General features: G+C 39.4%; 2 protein-coding genes across 2 annotated transcripts; both read left to right on the top strand.

Annotated features, from left to right (window-relative positions):
• Nucleotides 1-6,838: 6,838 nt before the first annotated feature.
• On the top strand, nucleotides 6,839-8,338 carry LOC130509325 (cation/H(+) antiporter 9-like). The gene is made up of 2 exons (XM_057005160.1): nucleotides 6,839-6,977; nucleotides 7,067-8,338. Exons 1-2 carry the CDS (start codon nucleotides 6,921-6,923, stop codon nucleotides 8,198-8,200), a joined length of 1,191 nt encoding a protein of 396 aa, XP_056861140.1. The 5' UTR covers nucleotides 6,839-6,920; the 3' UTR covers nucleotides 8,201-8,338.
• A 914-nt stretch (nucleotides 8,339-9,252) lies between these two features.
• LOC130509327 (histone H2B.10-like) lies at nucleotides 9,253-9,870 on the top strand. The gene has a single exon (XM_057005162.1). The coding sequence runs from the start codon at nucleotides 9,314-9,316 to the stop codon at nucleotides 9,722-9,724; it is 411 nt and encodes a 136-aa protein (XP_056861142.1). The 5' UTR covers nucleotides 9,253-9,313; the 3' UTR covers nucleotides 9,725-9,870.
• The last annotated feature ends 5,100 nt before the right edge of the window (nucleotides 9,871-14,970 follow it).

Raw genomic sequence — 14,970 nt, 5'->3', positions numbered from 1 at the left:
AAGAGACAAACAACGTTTGGTTGCAATAACCTAGTACAGAGACTGGTTGGTACACTCCAGTAGCAACTTACTCAGGAGTATGGCGAGAAGATACAGTAGATCTGAGAAAGGAAAGTGGCAGGCGCCGCCTGAGCTTCCCACTAAACGACCTCCGGTGCGCATACCGGCTAACGACAACAACGATCTCATTGAAGCAAATAGACTCACAATTATTGGAAGACTGACAAACCCTCATATGCAGAAACCTATTAGAGCGGTAATCGACTTTATGGCTCAGGTTTGGAACCTAGAAGGAAGGTTTGAAGGCAGAGCATTGGGCCTGGATAAATTCCAGTTCAAATTTGAAACTGAGCATGAACTCTTACAGGTCTTGGAGAAAGGACCATACCATTATAAGCGCTGGATGCTATTGTTACAGAGATGGGAGCCGGTGGTCTCTGAAGACTTTCCCTCCAAGATCTCCTTTAATGTCAAGATACATGGAATCCCCCTCCACTACTGGTCAGAAGGTACCATCAAAACGATCGGGAAAGAGCTTGGAAAATTCACCATCAAAGATGAAAAAGAAGCTAAGATCTGGGTAGAAGTGGATGGACTACAACCACTTATCATGAAGATGGACATTGAACTACCGACAGAGGATATCACAAAAGTGGAGTTTGAATATATAAAGATCGAGAAACATTGCTTTACATGTTTCTCCTTGATGCATGAGGAAGAAGCTTGCCCTCACAGAGATCCTAATGCACCTCCACCGAAGGAAAGAAACCTGGGGATTACACAGAGTATTGCACTCCAAAGAATCGAGGCTGATAAGCGACGTCATGATGAGCGAAGAGGGTATAGAAGACCTGATGATTCTCGTCCTCCTACTAGATACTTTAGTGATAATCATACCCATTCTGAGAGGAACAGAGGATATGACAGAACATATCATAATCGAAGAGAGGATCAACCCAGGGAGCAATCAATACTATCAAGAACTGCTCGCTCAAACTCAAATTACTTCCGTAGCAAGGCACCGTCCTTTGAATATCGAGCAGTGGAAAGAAACAGACCATCTTCTCATGCTTCAGAGTCTTTCCCTCACCATCAAGGTGGCGACCTCAGGAATGTAATAGCTCCTCCAGTGATTGATACTGGCAATGCCAATAACGCCCTTGAAGTTACTCCAACAAGAACCATCAAAGACCGATTGGGAATAGCGACTAACACAAGAATAGGTACAAACTCGGGGTCAAGGGAGCGAAGGTCAGCTCTGGAACGTTTATCTGATCCAATACCTGCGAGAAGACCACCTAGTTTTGAATCTGGCAGACTACAAGAGGCAGACAGTAGACCCGTTGAAACTATGCAGACGGAGCAGGATACAGTCGAGGAACAACTTCCTGAAGAACGAGTTCCAGCGACTCTCCGAATAGGCTCCATAACAAGAAGCAAAAGAGGAGAAATCCCGGTGGCGTCTCAGAGTAAAGCAACAACAAAGAGAAGGGTGACTAACCCTACAAAGAAGCGTGTGCTACGAAGCCCTATTCTGAGACTCTCTCAAAGGACATCACCGGTAGCCCGCTCTGCTACAACAACAAGGAGAAAGCTAGTTGTCGAGAAAGACAAAGATGTACCTTGTAATAAGGCAGGAACGAGTCGACAACGAAGTAAGAGTGACAGACCGACTACGGTGTTTATACCGGGAATTACTAGAGGTGGGGTGGATTTTCGGCCCCATCAAGGATCTCTTCCTTAGTATTACTTAGCTGGAATTGTCAGGGACTTGGGAGTGTTCAGACAATCCGGCGAATTAAGGAGATCCATAAGCATATGGCTCCTAATGTAATGTTTTTAATGGAGACAAAGAATGATGATGCCTTTATCAATAAGAAACTGATCTCCTTACGTTATTCACAGTATTTTTCGGTTCCACCTGTTGGCCTCAGTGGTGGGCTCTCTCTCCTGTGGAACGATGATACAGATATAACAATTCTTGAATCCTCTCCCAATGTAATAGACACGAGAATTGTATATCAAGGAACCACTTCCTTTGTTTCATTCGTGTATGGAGCTCCCGCAGCGGAAAACAGAGCGGCTTTTTGGGATAAGCTAAGCGCAATAGGACAAGGCAGAGATGATGAACCTTGGCTAATCACCGGAGACTTCAACGATATTCTGAATAATGCAGAAAAGATAGGCGGCCCAGCCAGAGCAGAGGGCTCTTTTACTACCTTTCGATCTTTTGTGGCACAAAACGGCTTATGGGACCTTAAACACTCAGGGGAGCAATTGTCGTGGAGGGGAAATCGATACACTCACTTCATACGATCAAGACTAGATCGTTCCATGAGTAACTGCTCCTGGGCAGAATCCTTTCCCTTAGGCAGATGTCGCTACTTACGATTTGAAGGATCAGACCATAGGCCTCTTCTGACCTATTTTAACAACGATAAACCAAAGAGAAAGGGAGTGTTCCGGTTCAATAGATCTCTAACGGAACAGGAAGAGGTCACGGGAGTAATAGACTCAGCTTGGAATGAATCTCCACTGGAATCAGTTATTTTAAAATTGAACAGATGCCGGCGAGGCATTATTCAATGGTCAAAGGAGAAGCAAGCTCAGAGTAACTTGGTCATCAAGCAGAACCAAGAGGCCCTAGAGGGGGCGCTGTCTAGCGCTACACCTGATGTTTTACTTATTGAGTCCCTTAACTCCAAGCTCCGCGAAGCGTACACGGCTGAAGAACAGTACTGGCAACAAAGGAGTAGGATTCAGTGGCTAAAGAAGGGAGATAGAAACACGGGTTTCTTTCACGCGGCGACAAGAACCAGAAGGGTGATCAATTCAATCCCAGTCATTGAAGATTCTCAAGGAGGGGCAGTATATGAAGAACAACAGATTGTGGGAGTGATTTCAAGTTACTTTACACAAATCTTCACATCAAATGGCAATGCTTCTTTCAGCCAGATTCGAGGACTGCTAACTCGGAAGGTTACGCCGGAAATGAATGAGTACTTGACTGCTATACCGAGTGATTCGGAAATTAGAGATGCAATGAGATCGATCAACGGGGGCAAGGCACCGGGACCGGATGGTTTTTCAGCCACCTTTTACCAATCATATTGGCATATAGTGGGCAAGGACGTCATTACGGATGTGCGGAACTTTTTCACTTCAAACCTGCTGCAGCCACAACAGAACGAGACGCATATCAGGTTGATTCCGAAGATTATGGGACCAAAAACAGTGGCAGATTATAGGCCCATTGCCTTGTGCAACACGCATTACAAAATCATTGCCAAAATACTCACTCGACGGCTTAAACCTCTACTGCCTCTACTCATATCCAACACTCAGTCCGCCTTTGTAGCAGGAAGATCTATAACCGATAATGTTCTCATCACACATGAAACACTCCACTATCTACGGACCTCGGAGGCAAAAAAGCATTGCTCCATGGCCGTGAAAACGGACATGAGTAAAGCTTACGATAGAATCGAGTGGAGTTTTGTGAGAGAGGTGCTACAGCAGCTCGGTTTTGATCCGAAATGGATCTCCTGGATCATGACGTGCATAGAGTCTGTCTCTTACTCCTTCTTGATCAATGGGATACCGCAAGGTTCAGTGCTCCCATCGCGTGGCTTGCGGCAAGGCGACCCGTTATCACCGCACATCTTCATACTATGTACGGAGGTACTATCAGCTCTATGTGCAAAGGGGCAGGAAGACGGATCCTTGGCGGGGGTTAAGGTCTCCCGTAACAGCCCACCGATCAATCATTTACTCTTCGCCGACGACACTATGTTTTTTTGTAAATCTAAGGCGACGTGTGTGCAAGCTCTGAAACAGATTCTCGTGGTATACGAGGAGGTCTCCGGACAAAAGATTAATCCCATGAAGTCGGCCATTACTTTTTCGGCAAAAACGCCAGCTACGGTTAGAGCAAGGGTGAAGGATGCTCTGGGCATCTCTCTTGAAGGAGGTATCGGGAAATATTTGGGCCTTCCCGAACAGTTTGGTCGGAGGAAAAAAGACATATTTGCCTCAATCTTGGATAGGATAAGACAGAAGGCGCATAGTTGGACTTCGAGACAATTATCGGGAGCCGGAAAACAAATCATGCTCAAGTCCGTTCTCGCTGCGATGCCCTGTTATGCCATGTCGTGTTTCAAGCTCCCTATCTCCCTGTGCAATCAAATACAGTCCCTGCTCACTCGCTTTTGGTGGGATGCAATCCCGGATAAGAAGAAGATGTGTTGGGTATCTTGGGAAACCATGACGTTACCAAAGTACGCGGGTGGACTTGGGTTCCGAGATATTGAGATTTTTAATGATGCGCTTCTTGCAAAGATAGGATGGAGATTAATCAAAGAGCCGACATCTTTATTAGCTCAAGTACTGTTGGGGAAATATGCAAAGAACCAAGACTTCCTACACTGTCAGGTACCCAAGTCGGCCTCTCATGGGTGGAGAAGCATAATGGCTGGTAGAGACTTGCTGCGCCAAGGTCTGAGTTGGGTTGTTGGAGATGGAGCGAAGATACGGGTCTGGGATGATCCATGGTTAGCTTTTGACACTCCGACAAAACCATTTGGTCCGTCAACGGAGGAAGACAGGCTTCTCAGAGTTAGTGACCTTTTATGCCCGCTTTCAAACAAGTGGGATGTGGAGAAGATACGTAGGTATATACCTCAGTATGAGGAGACTATTCTGAAGATTAAAACCAGTTCAACACCTGCAGTGGATACTTTATTCTGGCTACCTGAGAAGACTGGTAACTACACTGTTAAAACAGGGTATGGTATTGGGAGGACATCATTGGTAACAGGAGAGACCAATTCGGATCCTGTCAACTGGCTCAAGCATATTTGGAATCTAAAAACAGCACCAAAGCTGAAGGATTTCTTATGGAGACTGGTTCGAAAGGCTATCCCTGTTAGCGCCAATTTAGAAAGAAGAGGAGTGGCGAGCTTCAGGTGCAAGAAGTGTGATGGGCAAGAGGATGATCTTCATGTTTTTCTAACTTGTCCAATAGCGATCGATGTATGGAACCAGTCGCCGATGCTGCATCCGCCACCAACATCTCTCACAACAGTTGCAGAGTTGATCAAACAAGGATCCCAGTATACTCCATTGCCACCTACGGGAGTGACTACCCCACTGTGGCCATGGGTGTTGTGGAATTTGTGGAAGGCTAGGAATCATCTCTTATATGAAAACAGAGTATTTACTGCAGCAGATATTGTTCTCAAAAGCATAAAGGACGCCAAGGAATGGTCCGATGCGCAACTGGAAAATGAGGTGATAATACCTCGAGATATCCTACTCCACCGAAATCAGAATCGATCTCCACGCCCCCCACCTGAGTTTCCTAATGGCGTGTTGATTGTTAATGTTGATGCGGCATGGGACGCAAAGACGGGAGGTTGTGGAATTGGAGCAGTGTACTCAGGGGATGTCTCAGATAAACCCCCTGTAATGGCTGAAGCTCACAGTCACGTTACGTCGGCACTCATGGCAGAAGCCATTGCTGTTCATCGCGCGGTCGCAAGCGCTGTCTATTCAAACGTCCGATCCCTGGCGGTTCTATCTGATTCTCTTTCCCTAATCAACTTGTTGAAGACCGGAGGATATCAACCTGAACTGTTCGGTATCATGTTTGATATCTATCGTTTTACTACCTTATTTGATGTTATTTTCTTTAGCTTCATTTCCCGCAACTTTAATGTCGAGGCTGATTTTGTGGCAAAGTCTGCCCTTGACTTGTCTGTAAGGAACTCCATTTTAGGAGCCTAAACTCTGAATTGAATGGAATGATGGTTTGCCCAAAAAAAAAAAGATCAGCTCCTGTAAACCAATGCGAAAATTAGAGAAACGTAAACTATGTTTTGGCATAGTTTATGAAATTTGAGAAACAATGAAAACTAAATTGAAAAAAAAAGAGAGATTAACATAGTGTTTATGTTTTAGCAAAAAAAAAACATAGTGTTTATGAACTAAATCGCCTTTGAACCAGCGCCTTTGGAGATTGTTTGAAGTCCCAAATATTCATAGGTTTACTTTTATTAAAAAATTTGTTTATGTTTTTCAATTCCCGAAAAGTCATTTATATTTCAGAAATAACAAAAGTTGGCTGACATATTACAGAACCATAGAGTTTGTAATACCAATATTTTTTTTTGATCAAAAGTTTTTAAGATCAATATTTGCGTCAGATGGCTCGCCATTTCAAGAACCGGGCGGTGGTGTGTCAATGTCAACGTCAACGTTAGATCTTGTAAAAAGCAGAACAGGATAGGATTGGATAGGATCCTGCATCTTGCTAACTCCTTTATATGGGTCCACTCTTTTCTATCCTCGCCACTCATACTCTATAGTAGTTGATATGCGTTTCACGCGACTATCGATTATGCAAAAAAAAAATCCACTGAACACGGATGAGAAGGTTAGAGCATGCCCATTAGTGAACCCCAAGAGGGGGTTCATAGGGATTTTTTTATTGTTTTTTGGTGGGTCCGGGAATAGTGACGAACCCGTATTAATTTTCCATTAGTGAACCCAAAAATGGGGTTCATAAGAATAAAATAATATTTTTAAAAAAAAAATTTTAAAATTTTTATTTAATACAATGGAAATTAAAAAACATACAAAGATTATTCATCTAGATTACCAAATTTGTGCCATATATTTTCAACTAAATAGGCTTTCAAACGATCATGTTTTTGTTGATCCCGAATTTGAGCTTGAATGCCATGCCTATTAACGAAGTTGGAAGGGGAGTCCGTAGGTTGCGAGATTTCCACCTGTGAACTCATGCTTGATTCTCCCGACTCGAACTCAGATGTACATTGGTCTTGAAATGGACTGCCTCTTTTGTACCTTGCTTGATCTTCAAGTTACCTACCAGAGAGTCCATTATCATCGCCGTGATTATGAACTATAAGGGTTTTGTTGACCTATGCTTCGTTGAAGGCGCCCTCGATAGATCGGTAATAATTATTTATTACAAAACCCTAACTCACTCTACATGCATGATTTCGAACTAATGTGCTTTTTTTTTTTTTTTTTTTGCACACAGAATCTGTCGCACGCAACGTACACGTTCTTGATGATGTACGTGCTATTGAACGCGGGGATTTTACCTACTGTTGTGAAAGCACTATACGATCCAAAGAGGAAGTATATTGGATACGTAAAGAGAGACGTTATGCATATAAAACCAAATTCAGATCTCAAGATACTAACGTGTTTGCACAAACCAGACAACATCTCAGGCATGATCTCGCTGCTTCAGCTGTTTTCTTCTCCGCACAACAACGAGAACAAAGACAAGGGAGTTATCGCGGTCACGGTGTTACACCTCGTGGAACTAGCGGGACGTGCGTTTCCTATCTTAGTACCACATGACAAGCGTTCTAAGCCACGCCTGCTTCAAAACTCTTACATCCAGACAATGATGCTCGCGTTCAACGAGTTCCAGCAAGAGAATCTAGGAACAACGACAGTTAACTCCTTCACAGCTTTCTCTCTCGAGAATCTAATGGATCAGGACATTTGTAATCTCGCTTTAGACAACCTCACGTCGATGATCATTACACCTTCTGGACGAAAATGGTCACCTGATGGATCATATGAATCGGATGATGTTATGATCCGACGTGTGAATATGTCTCTCCTCGACCTTGCTCCTTGTTCAGTTGGTGTACTCAATAACCGAAGGTATCGCAAATCGAAGAGCAATAAAAGGAGTAATCGTACGGTCAAAGTTGGTGTGATCTTCATTGGTGGTAAAGATGACTGGGAAGCCGTCTCCATTGCGAAATGGATGAGACAGAACCCGAGGGTGCGTCTCACGGTGATCAGATTCTTGTCTGGTCAAGAACCAGACAAGTCCAAGAACTGGGAACACCTTGTTGATAATGAGGTCTTGAATGATTTGAAAGCAACATACGACTCCGCTGAAAATTTCTCCTATACGGAGAAGATAATCAAAGGTGGTCCCGCGGTGGCCACTGCCGTTAGATTAGCGGCGGAAGAGCATGACTTGATGATTGTAGGGAGAGATCACGGCGAGGATTCACTGGATTACTCGGGTTTGGTGGAGTGGATGGAGCTTCCGGAGTTAGGAGTCATCGGAGATTTGCTTGCATCTAAGGAGCTAGAAACTAGGGTTTCTGTTTTAGTCGTTAAACAGCAGCAACAACATGAATGAGTGTAATATGTCAATGGGTCCAAGCGAAAAAATATTGCCTTCCTGGCATTATATGGGTACATGTTGGGATACCCACATTGTAGATAATAGATGACATGTACAATTTTTTTCCTTTCCTCAATTTGTTTTGAATTAAAAGTTCACGATTCATAAAACTACATGTGATTACACTGACTTTTGTCCAACACTACACTACTATACAAATTTCAACCTAAATCTCCATAAGATGGTGTACAAAAAAAAATGTCCATAGGATTAAAATGCACATGAAAGCGCACGGAGACGAGTTAGCGATGCTCTAAGACACGCGAAGCTTTAATCAGCCCAACAAGGCATGAAACATTATAGGGATATCAGGTGGGTTTTGCTGAGCTAGGTTCTCTAGGAAAGACAAAGCTTATGAGCAATGTTTCTTTGTTCTTGGATCACTCACTGACGAAGTCGATATCTAGACCACCCCTCTTCTCTTCTCTGTATATTGCACATACGCAGCAAATTTCATCAATTGTGATTTTCCTCTCATTTGTAGACAAAGAAGATAAACTTTTGATAGTTGAAATATATTTTCAACGGCCTGTTCATCTGCTACGGATTAAAGGATAATGAAGAAAAAAACTTAATGGACCAATGATAGTTAGAGATTATCTAAAACCAAAACTGTAGAAATACCACGTGTTCTAGAGACCAAAAAGGCCCAAAACTTGTAAAGCCATATAAAGCCATGCAATCGTAGCCGTACAACCTCGGATAGATCAGAGACATCCACGTCAGCTATCCATACCAAATCTTAGAATAAATAAAATTAGCGCTCATCGGTTATGATGATGGCGGGTAATAAATTTTGTTGAATTTTCGATTTTGGATAGACTAGTTCCTTTTAAAAAACGCACGCGCGCAAGAATAAAACAATCTTATCCATCCATTCTATAGTCTTTCCCATCGGACAGCACATTTCTCGCCACCTCACTGATCCGCGTCTCAGTATCTCAACCAATAAAATCTATTCCTCTATTCCTATATAAACAAAGAGGACTAGAGTCTCCAAACAGTAAACAAATCATCTAATTTTATTTTACTACTCGATCTCTAGAAAACTCAGAAAAGAGAGAATCCATGGCTCCCAAAGCAGCAGAGAAGAAGCCGGCCGAGAAAGCACCGGCGGAGAAGAAACCAAAGGCCGGGAAGAAGCTCCCGAAGGACCCCTCCGCCGTCGCCGGAGACAAGAAGAAGAAGCGGTCGAAGAAGAGCGTGGAGACGTACAAGATCTACATCTTCAAGGTGCTGAAGCAGGTCCACCCAGACATCGGGATCTCGAGCAAGGCCATGGGGATCATGAACAGCTTCATCAACGACATCTTCGAGAAGCTCGCCGGAGAGTCTTCAAAGCTCGCGAGGTACAACAAGAAGCCTACCATCACTTCCAGGGAGATCCAGACGGCGGTGAGACTCGTCTTGCCTGGAGAGTTGGCGAAACACGCCGTTTCGGAGGGGACCAAGGCGGTTACCAAGTTCACGAGCTCTTAGATTTGGAATTTATTTGTAATGGTTTTTAAGTTTTAACTAGTTGTCGGTAGTTTTAAGCGTTTGGGTTTGGCAACAGGTTGTGTAATTTGGGGATTATGGTTTCTTTTACTTGAAGAAAACATATATGAAAGTTCTTAATTTTCTAATGTTTTGGTATTTTCATTTTCCAGCAACTGTTAGATTTTATTGTGGAAACAAACAAAATTACATTTTTTTTTGACATAAACAAACCAAATCTAACTACATAGTCGAGATGCTAAGAATCAACTGAAGAACAACTCTGCTGTTAATTATATCCTTTGTTTGTGTCGGAAGAAAGTTTTTACTTGGAATTTAGATCCCACAGGGACCCACATAACACCAGACCCATCTTTTAATTCAATTTTGTATCGGTGTTATTCAGTGCATTTTCCAATTTTAGTTATGTATTTCACTGTTGCTAAAAAAAAGAGTTATGTATGTCAGCTATGCCTTGTATTCGAATAACGGTTTAGTAAAACCCATTATAATATTTTTTATTTATCGATGAGAGTTGTAAATATCCTTAATACATCGACATAGAACATTCCGATATGAGAACTGATCATCCGCAATGTATGATACAATCTTGACACTCTTTTTTTACTGTGAGAAGTAACACTACAGTTCCTTATGCATATTGGGTTTGGAATATCATCCGGCCTTATTGTTTCCGTTCTGCACAAAAACCAAAAATTGTTATTACAGTATATGTTAAAGTCTACACGTATATATATATATACACGCATAGACAATGTTTCATTAGGATTTTATGATAAAGGTTGTTCTGGAACGATATCTAGATGGATGAATGTGATAACTGTGAGGTGGTCTTCCTTTGACATGTTTTCCATTCCACTGCATGCTTCTAGAAGACATCCGATCACTATCAGTGTCATAATCATCATACACACCTATCGTGCCTTCATTCTCTTGTACAATTTTGTTCTTTAGATTTTGGAATTTTAAATCCAAAACTTATGTGTTCGTATAATATGATTTGCGTGTATATACATGATGATGGGAAGGAAACTAAACATTTGTTGTCACTGTAATAGATTTGTTTGGTGATTCGACTTGAATACAAATAATTTTGTATGACATAAAAAGAATACTATTAACTTTGTAACTTCTCTTTGAATAGCAAATCTCTATTTCTTTATTGTATATATCTCACAGTAGTTGGAAACAATGCAAAATTTATAAATGAAAGATCCTAACCAATTGATCAAGTAATTAATAGTTTTCTCATAAAATGAAATAAATCAGGAATATTGCCTGAAAATACATAATACTTTTCTTTTTTTAACAACTATAAAATCTAACATTAAGGCAATAAAGATGCAACCAGCACACCTTTATTTACATTTCTAGATGATACTAGCTACTAACTATTCTATGCATCGAAATACATTTATTTACATTTTTTTTCCAGTTAATACAGTTACCTGGCTAAAGATATTTTGACCAGAGTAGATAATGCACCACCCTCCAATACTATGCGAAGAAAACAACATTATTATGACATCACAACAAATCAATTTTCTCAAAAAATCCACAGCAATTACATTCAACGCCTAGGTTGGACTAGTGTTCACATAGTTTGAAACCGGCGGTAGAAACCACCGTTGCGGCTGCATGCGAGTTTTCCAATTGTACAACAAGAAGCCGACGATTACTTCCAGGGAGATCCAGACGGATGTGAGACTCGTCTTGCTTGGAGAGTTGGCGAAACATGCCATTTCGGAAGGTACCAAGGCGCCGGTGACGAAGTTCACGAGCACTTAGATCCGTAGGGATTTCTAATGGTGTTAACTAGTAGTTTGTAGTTTAAGTTATGCGTATCTTAAGAAGTTATGTAATTTTTTTTTTTTGAAACACAGTTATGTAATTTAATTTTGGCTTTCTTAAATGAAATTCTGCTTAATTTTCTAATTGCGTGGTATTTTAATTTCCTTTACTAATTATCAGCACCATAATTAATTTGAGTTCTGTGCTATGATATTTCATAAAAAGGATAATCATGTCATTAACATCTTCTTGTTTAAAATTACACAGCTTAGAGTTCCACAAGTAAATGAAAGACATTTATGATGTTCATAACATCTTTTTTGGTAATAACATTGAACCTGCTTTGAGTGAAGCAATAATAATAAGAAAAGTCTTGATGCAAGGTGACATATGCTTCTGTAACGTTACCGCTGGAAAAAAGCGAATCCAGTTGTTGTGCATGTAGCTCTCTGAACATTATCTATAGTGAAGTTATTGGCTTCACTCTGTGAATCTTGATTGTGGACAATTTGATGTAAAACTCAAAAAAGGTGCCAGAGGGGATCAAGGCCCACTAGATTTACTCGTATGATAAGCTGAATTTTCTAAACTGATCGAAACAACTTGATCTTTGAGAATAGGCTGTTCACTCCGGCTGCAGACTGCAGTCCTCAGCAAAGCTATCAGAGATGCAAGGGAGTGGCGAGAGGCGCAAAGTTCATCATCATCGGCGTTCATCAATGACACCCAGCCAGCGGACAACCTTCTCTTATTCTCTGATGCGGCATGGAATGGGTCTATTTCAGTTGCAGGATGTGGATGGGCTCTGCAATCTTCAACGGGTCACACGCTACACCAAGAAGCAAGTCTGGAAACACATGTGAAGTCTCCACTGATAGCTGAAGCTCTTGCCTGCCGCTCAGCAATCCTTTCGGCTAAGAACCTAGGTCTCTCCAACATCTGCATTTTGTCAGATTCTCAGGTGCTCATAGCAGCAATCTCATCGAACCTCCCTCCGACTGATCTTTACGGAATTGTCAGGGATTATTGCGGTTTTTAAGTTTATTCCTCGTCGCCTTAATGTTATGGCCGACTCTATAGCTAAGCACTCTTTGTATTCGTACTCTTAATCTCTTTTTTCCTAGTCTGGAAGAGTTGAGCTTTAATAGTATTGGTGTTAAAAAAAAAAGATAGGCCGATTTTGAAGAAAAAAAAACACAGGCAAGGCAGAAAGTATTGATTACTTACCTAATACAAATATCAATAACTTAACTAATACAAATATCAATATTGAAAATCATTAATTATCTAGCATAATTTTGGAAGTTACAGCTCTTTTCAGATGGATCCTTTTTCTAAATAAAAATTAAATTACATGGTTTAGATTTTGACTTATGAGAATGTGTTAAAAAATAATTCCTAGTATTTAACAACGATTTGAACAAACACATATTTAAATTATATGTATATATTTTTTTTTCACAAAATGCATTATAACGTTTTGGCATATCTATTATAGAGAGTTTATTGCATGAACTTGTAACATCTTTATCCGTTATAACTGTTAAAAACATAAGCACACACAGCTTAAATAGACCCATCCTTCAATTTATACAAACTAGGAGAGATTATTGGAACTCAAGACCCATTAAAACTTAAACCTAACAGCACAAAACATTGGTTGGTCGGGGTTTATCTTTTTTTTTTTCAAACTATTTATTTTTAAATCAATAAATTTTACCAATAATGATGCAATTTTATTTTTAAAAAGATAAAAATATATCAAGTTTTTATTAATTTTTACCGATCAGAATTAACCTTTATTTTTAAAGTTAAGTCAGAACAAATAAATCAATTTTTTTTCTTATGCATTTTAGGCTAAAAACCTACATATTTCCTTAAGACAGCCGATTAATCTGTAAAATATAAAAACTATTAAAATATTAATAAATTGGACAATCATAATTAAAAACATATATAGATATTTTAATTTAATTTTGAGTATTTTTTAAAAAATATTGGAATATTTTAAATAAGAGAAATATTAATAACACTAAACTTTTTGATAATTTATAAAAATATTGATATAAATTATCTAATTGATAAAAATATTGTTTTAGATATACATCATATATTTCTCATATTTTATTTTAATTTTTTATAATATATAACTTACAACTATAACAAATTTAACTAAAAATCTACCGTGAAAATTTTATAACTACAACCAATTTACATATAACTTAATTTTTACAGTTAAATTCTTACAACCGCAGTCAAACTGATCATCACCAAAGTTTTATTGTTCAAGAACCCTTGAGATTTTTTTTTAAAAAATATTATTATTTAATCTAATATGATCATAAGATTTTAGTTTTGAAAAGCTTTAACCAACCCATAAAATAAATTCTTATAGTGTTTTCATGGGTATCGCACTTTATGTTATGTGTTTACATATATTATGTTTATTGTTTTTCTTCCCAGCTAAATATGTCAAAGTATACAACCTATTTACATATTTTTCTTTATATTTTGCTTTGTTTTATTATTTCTATTGCTTATATTTTGCTTATATATATTTTTCATTTTTATTGCTTATATTTTGCTTATTTCCAACTTTGAACAAACTATTTTAATATTTAATCCGTCCAACTGATCGATGGATAAAAATGTACGTATGTCAACTACATAAAGTCATAAATATACGAAAATAGAGGCATGAGACATCAACTTAAACACCCCAAATCAAATCTCTCTCTCCCTCGTTTTATTATGATCAGAATATTGACCATTTTACGTTCACATGCTAAAAACACAACGGATATAAATGATAAACTAATAATCAACTGTTTTTTATTAATTGGTCCAACAAAATACAATTACATACACATGCAGCGAGATAGTTCTGCCCATAGGACATGACGAACAAGACACGATGTTCCAAACGGAGCCGTTTCGTATGGATATTAAAATTGAACGCTGCAAACTGCAGTACGGTGTCCCGCCTCGTCCACATTGGGTCACGGCTTACTACGGCATTCAGGTGCGAGTCATACAGAATTTTATAAATAATTTTAAAAGAATCTCATGATTGAATTACTTAACGTTATACATTTGCATGTTATATGTAGGATGCCAAGTTAATCCTTCAACGTTTCGGGAGCAACATAATATTCTCCAACGGATTGTTAGATCCATATAGCGTCGGCGGGTAACTCTTTTTATTCATAAATGTTTAAATAAAAAATTGGGTATATATATATATATATATATTTGTGTGTAAAAGCAAACGAAAATATAAATAGTAATAGTTTTTCTTATATTTCAGGATTTTAGAGGATATCTCAGCTACCATAGTCGCCCTTACAACACCCGAAAGTAACATATTATATAGGCTCTCACTGTCGGAACATTGTCTTGAAGAACATAGACGACCCAGAGTGGCTGATGCTTCAAAG

The sequence above is a fragment of the Raphanus sativus genome, chromosome 3, assembly GCF_000801105.2.
Source record: "Raphanus sativus cultivar WK10039 chromosome 3, ASM80110v3, whole genome shotgun sequence".
Classification (NCBI taxonomy): Eukaryota; Viridiplantae; Streptophyta; class Magnoliopsida; order Brassicales; family Brassicaceae; genus Raphanus; species Raphanus sativus.
This window is presented reverse-complemented; position numbering and strand designations above follow the sequence as displayed.

Bases quoted from the DNA above. Each gene is read 5' to 3' on its own strand.
- LOC130509327 (XM_057005162.1), top strand. From the start codon at position 9,314: ATGGCTCCCAAAGCAGCAGAGAAGAAGCCGGCCGAGAAAGCACCGGCG.
- LOC130509325 (XM_057005160.1), top strand. From the start codon at position 6,921: ATGAACTATAAGGGTTTTGTTGACCTATGCTTCGTTGAAGGCGCCCTC. The intron at 6,978-7,066 runs GTAATAATTATT...TTTTGCACACAG, and splicing joins AAGGCGCCCTCGATAGATCG to AATCTGTCGCACGCAACGTA.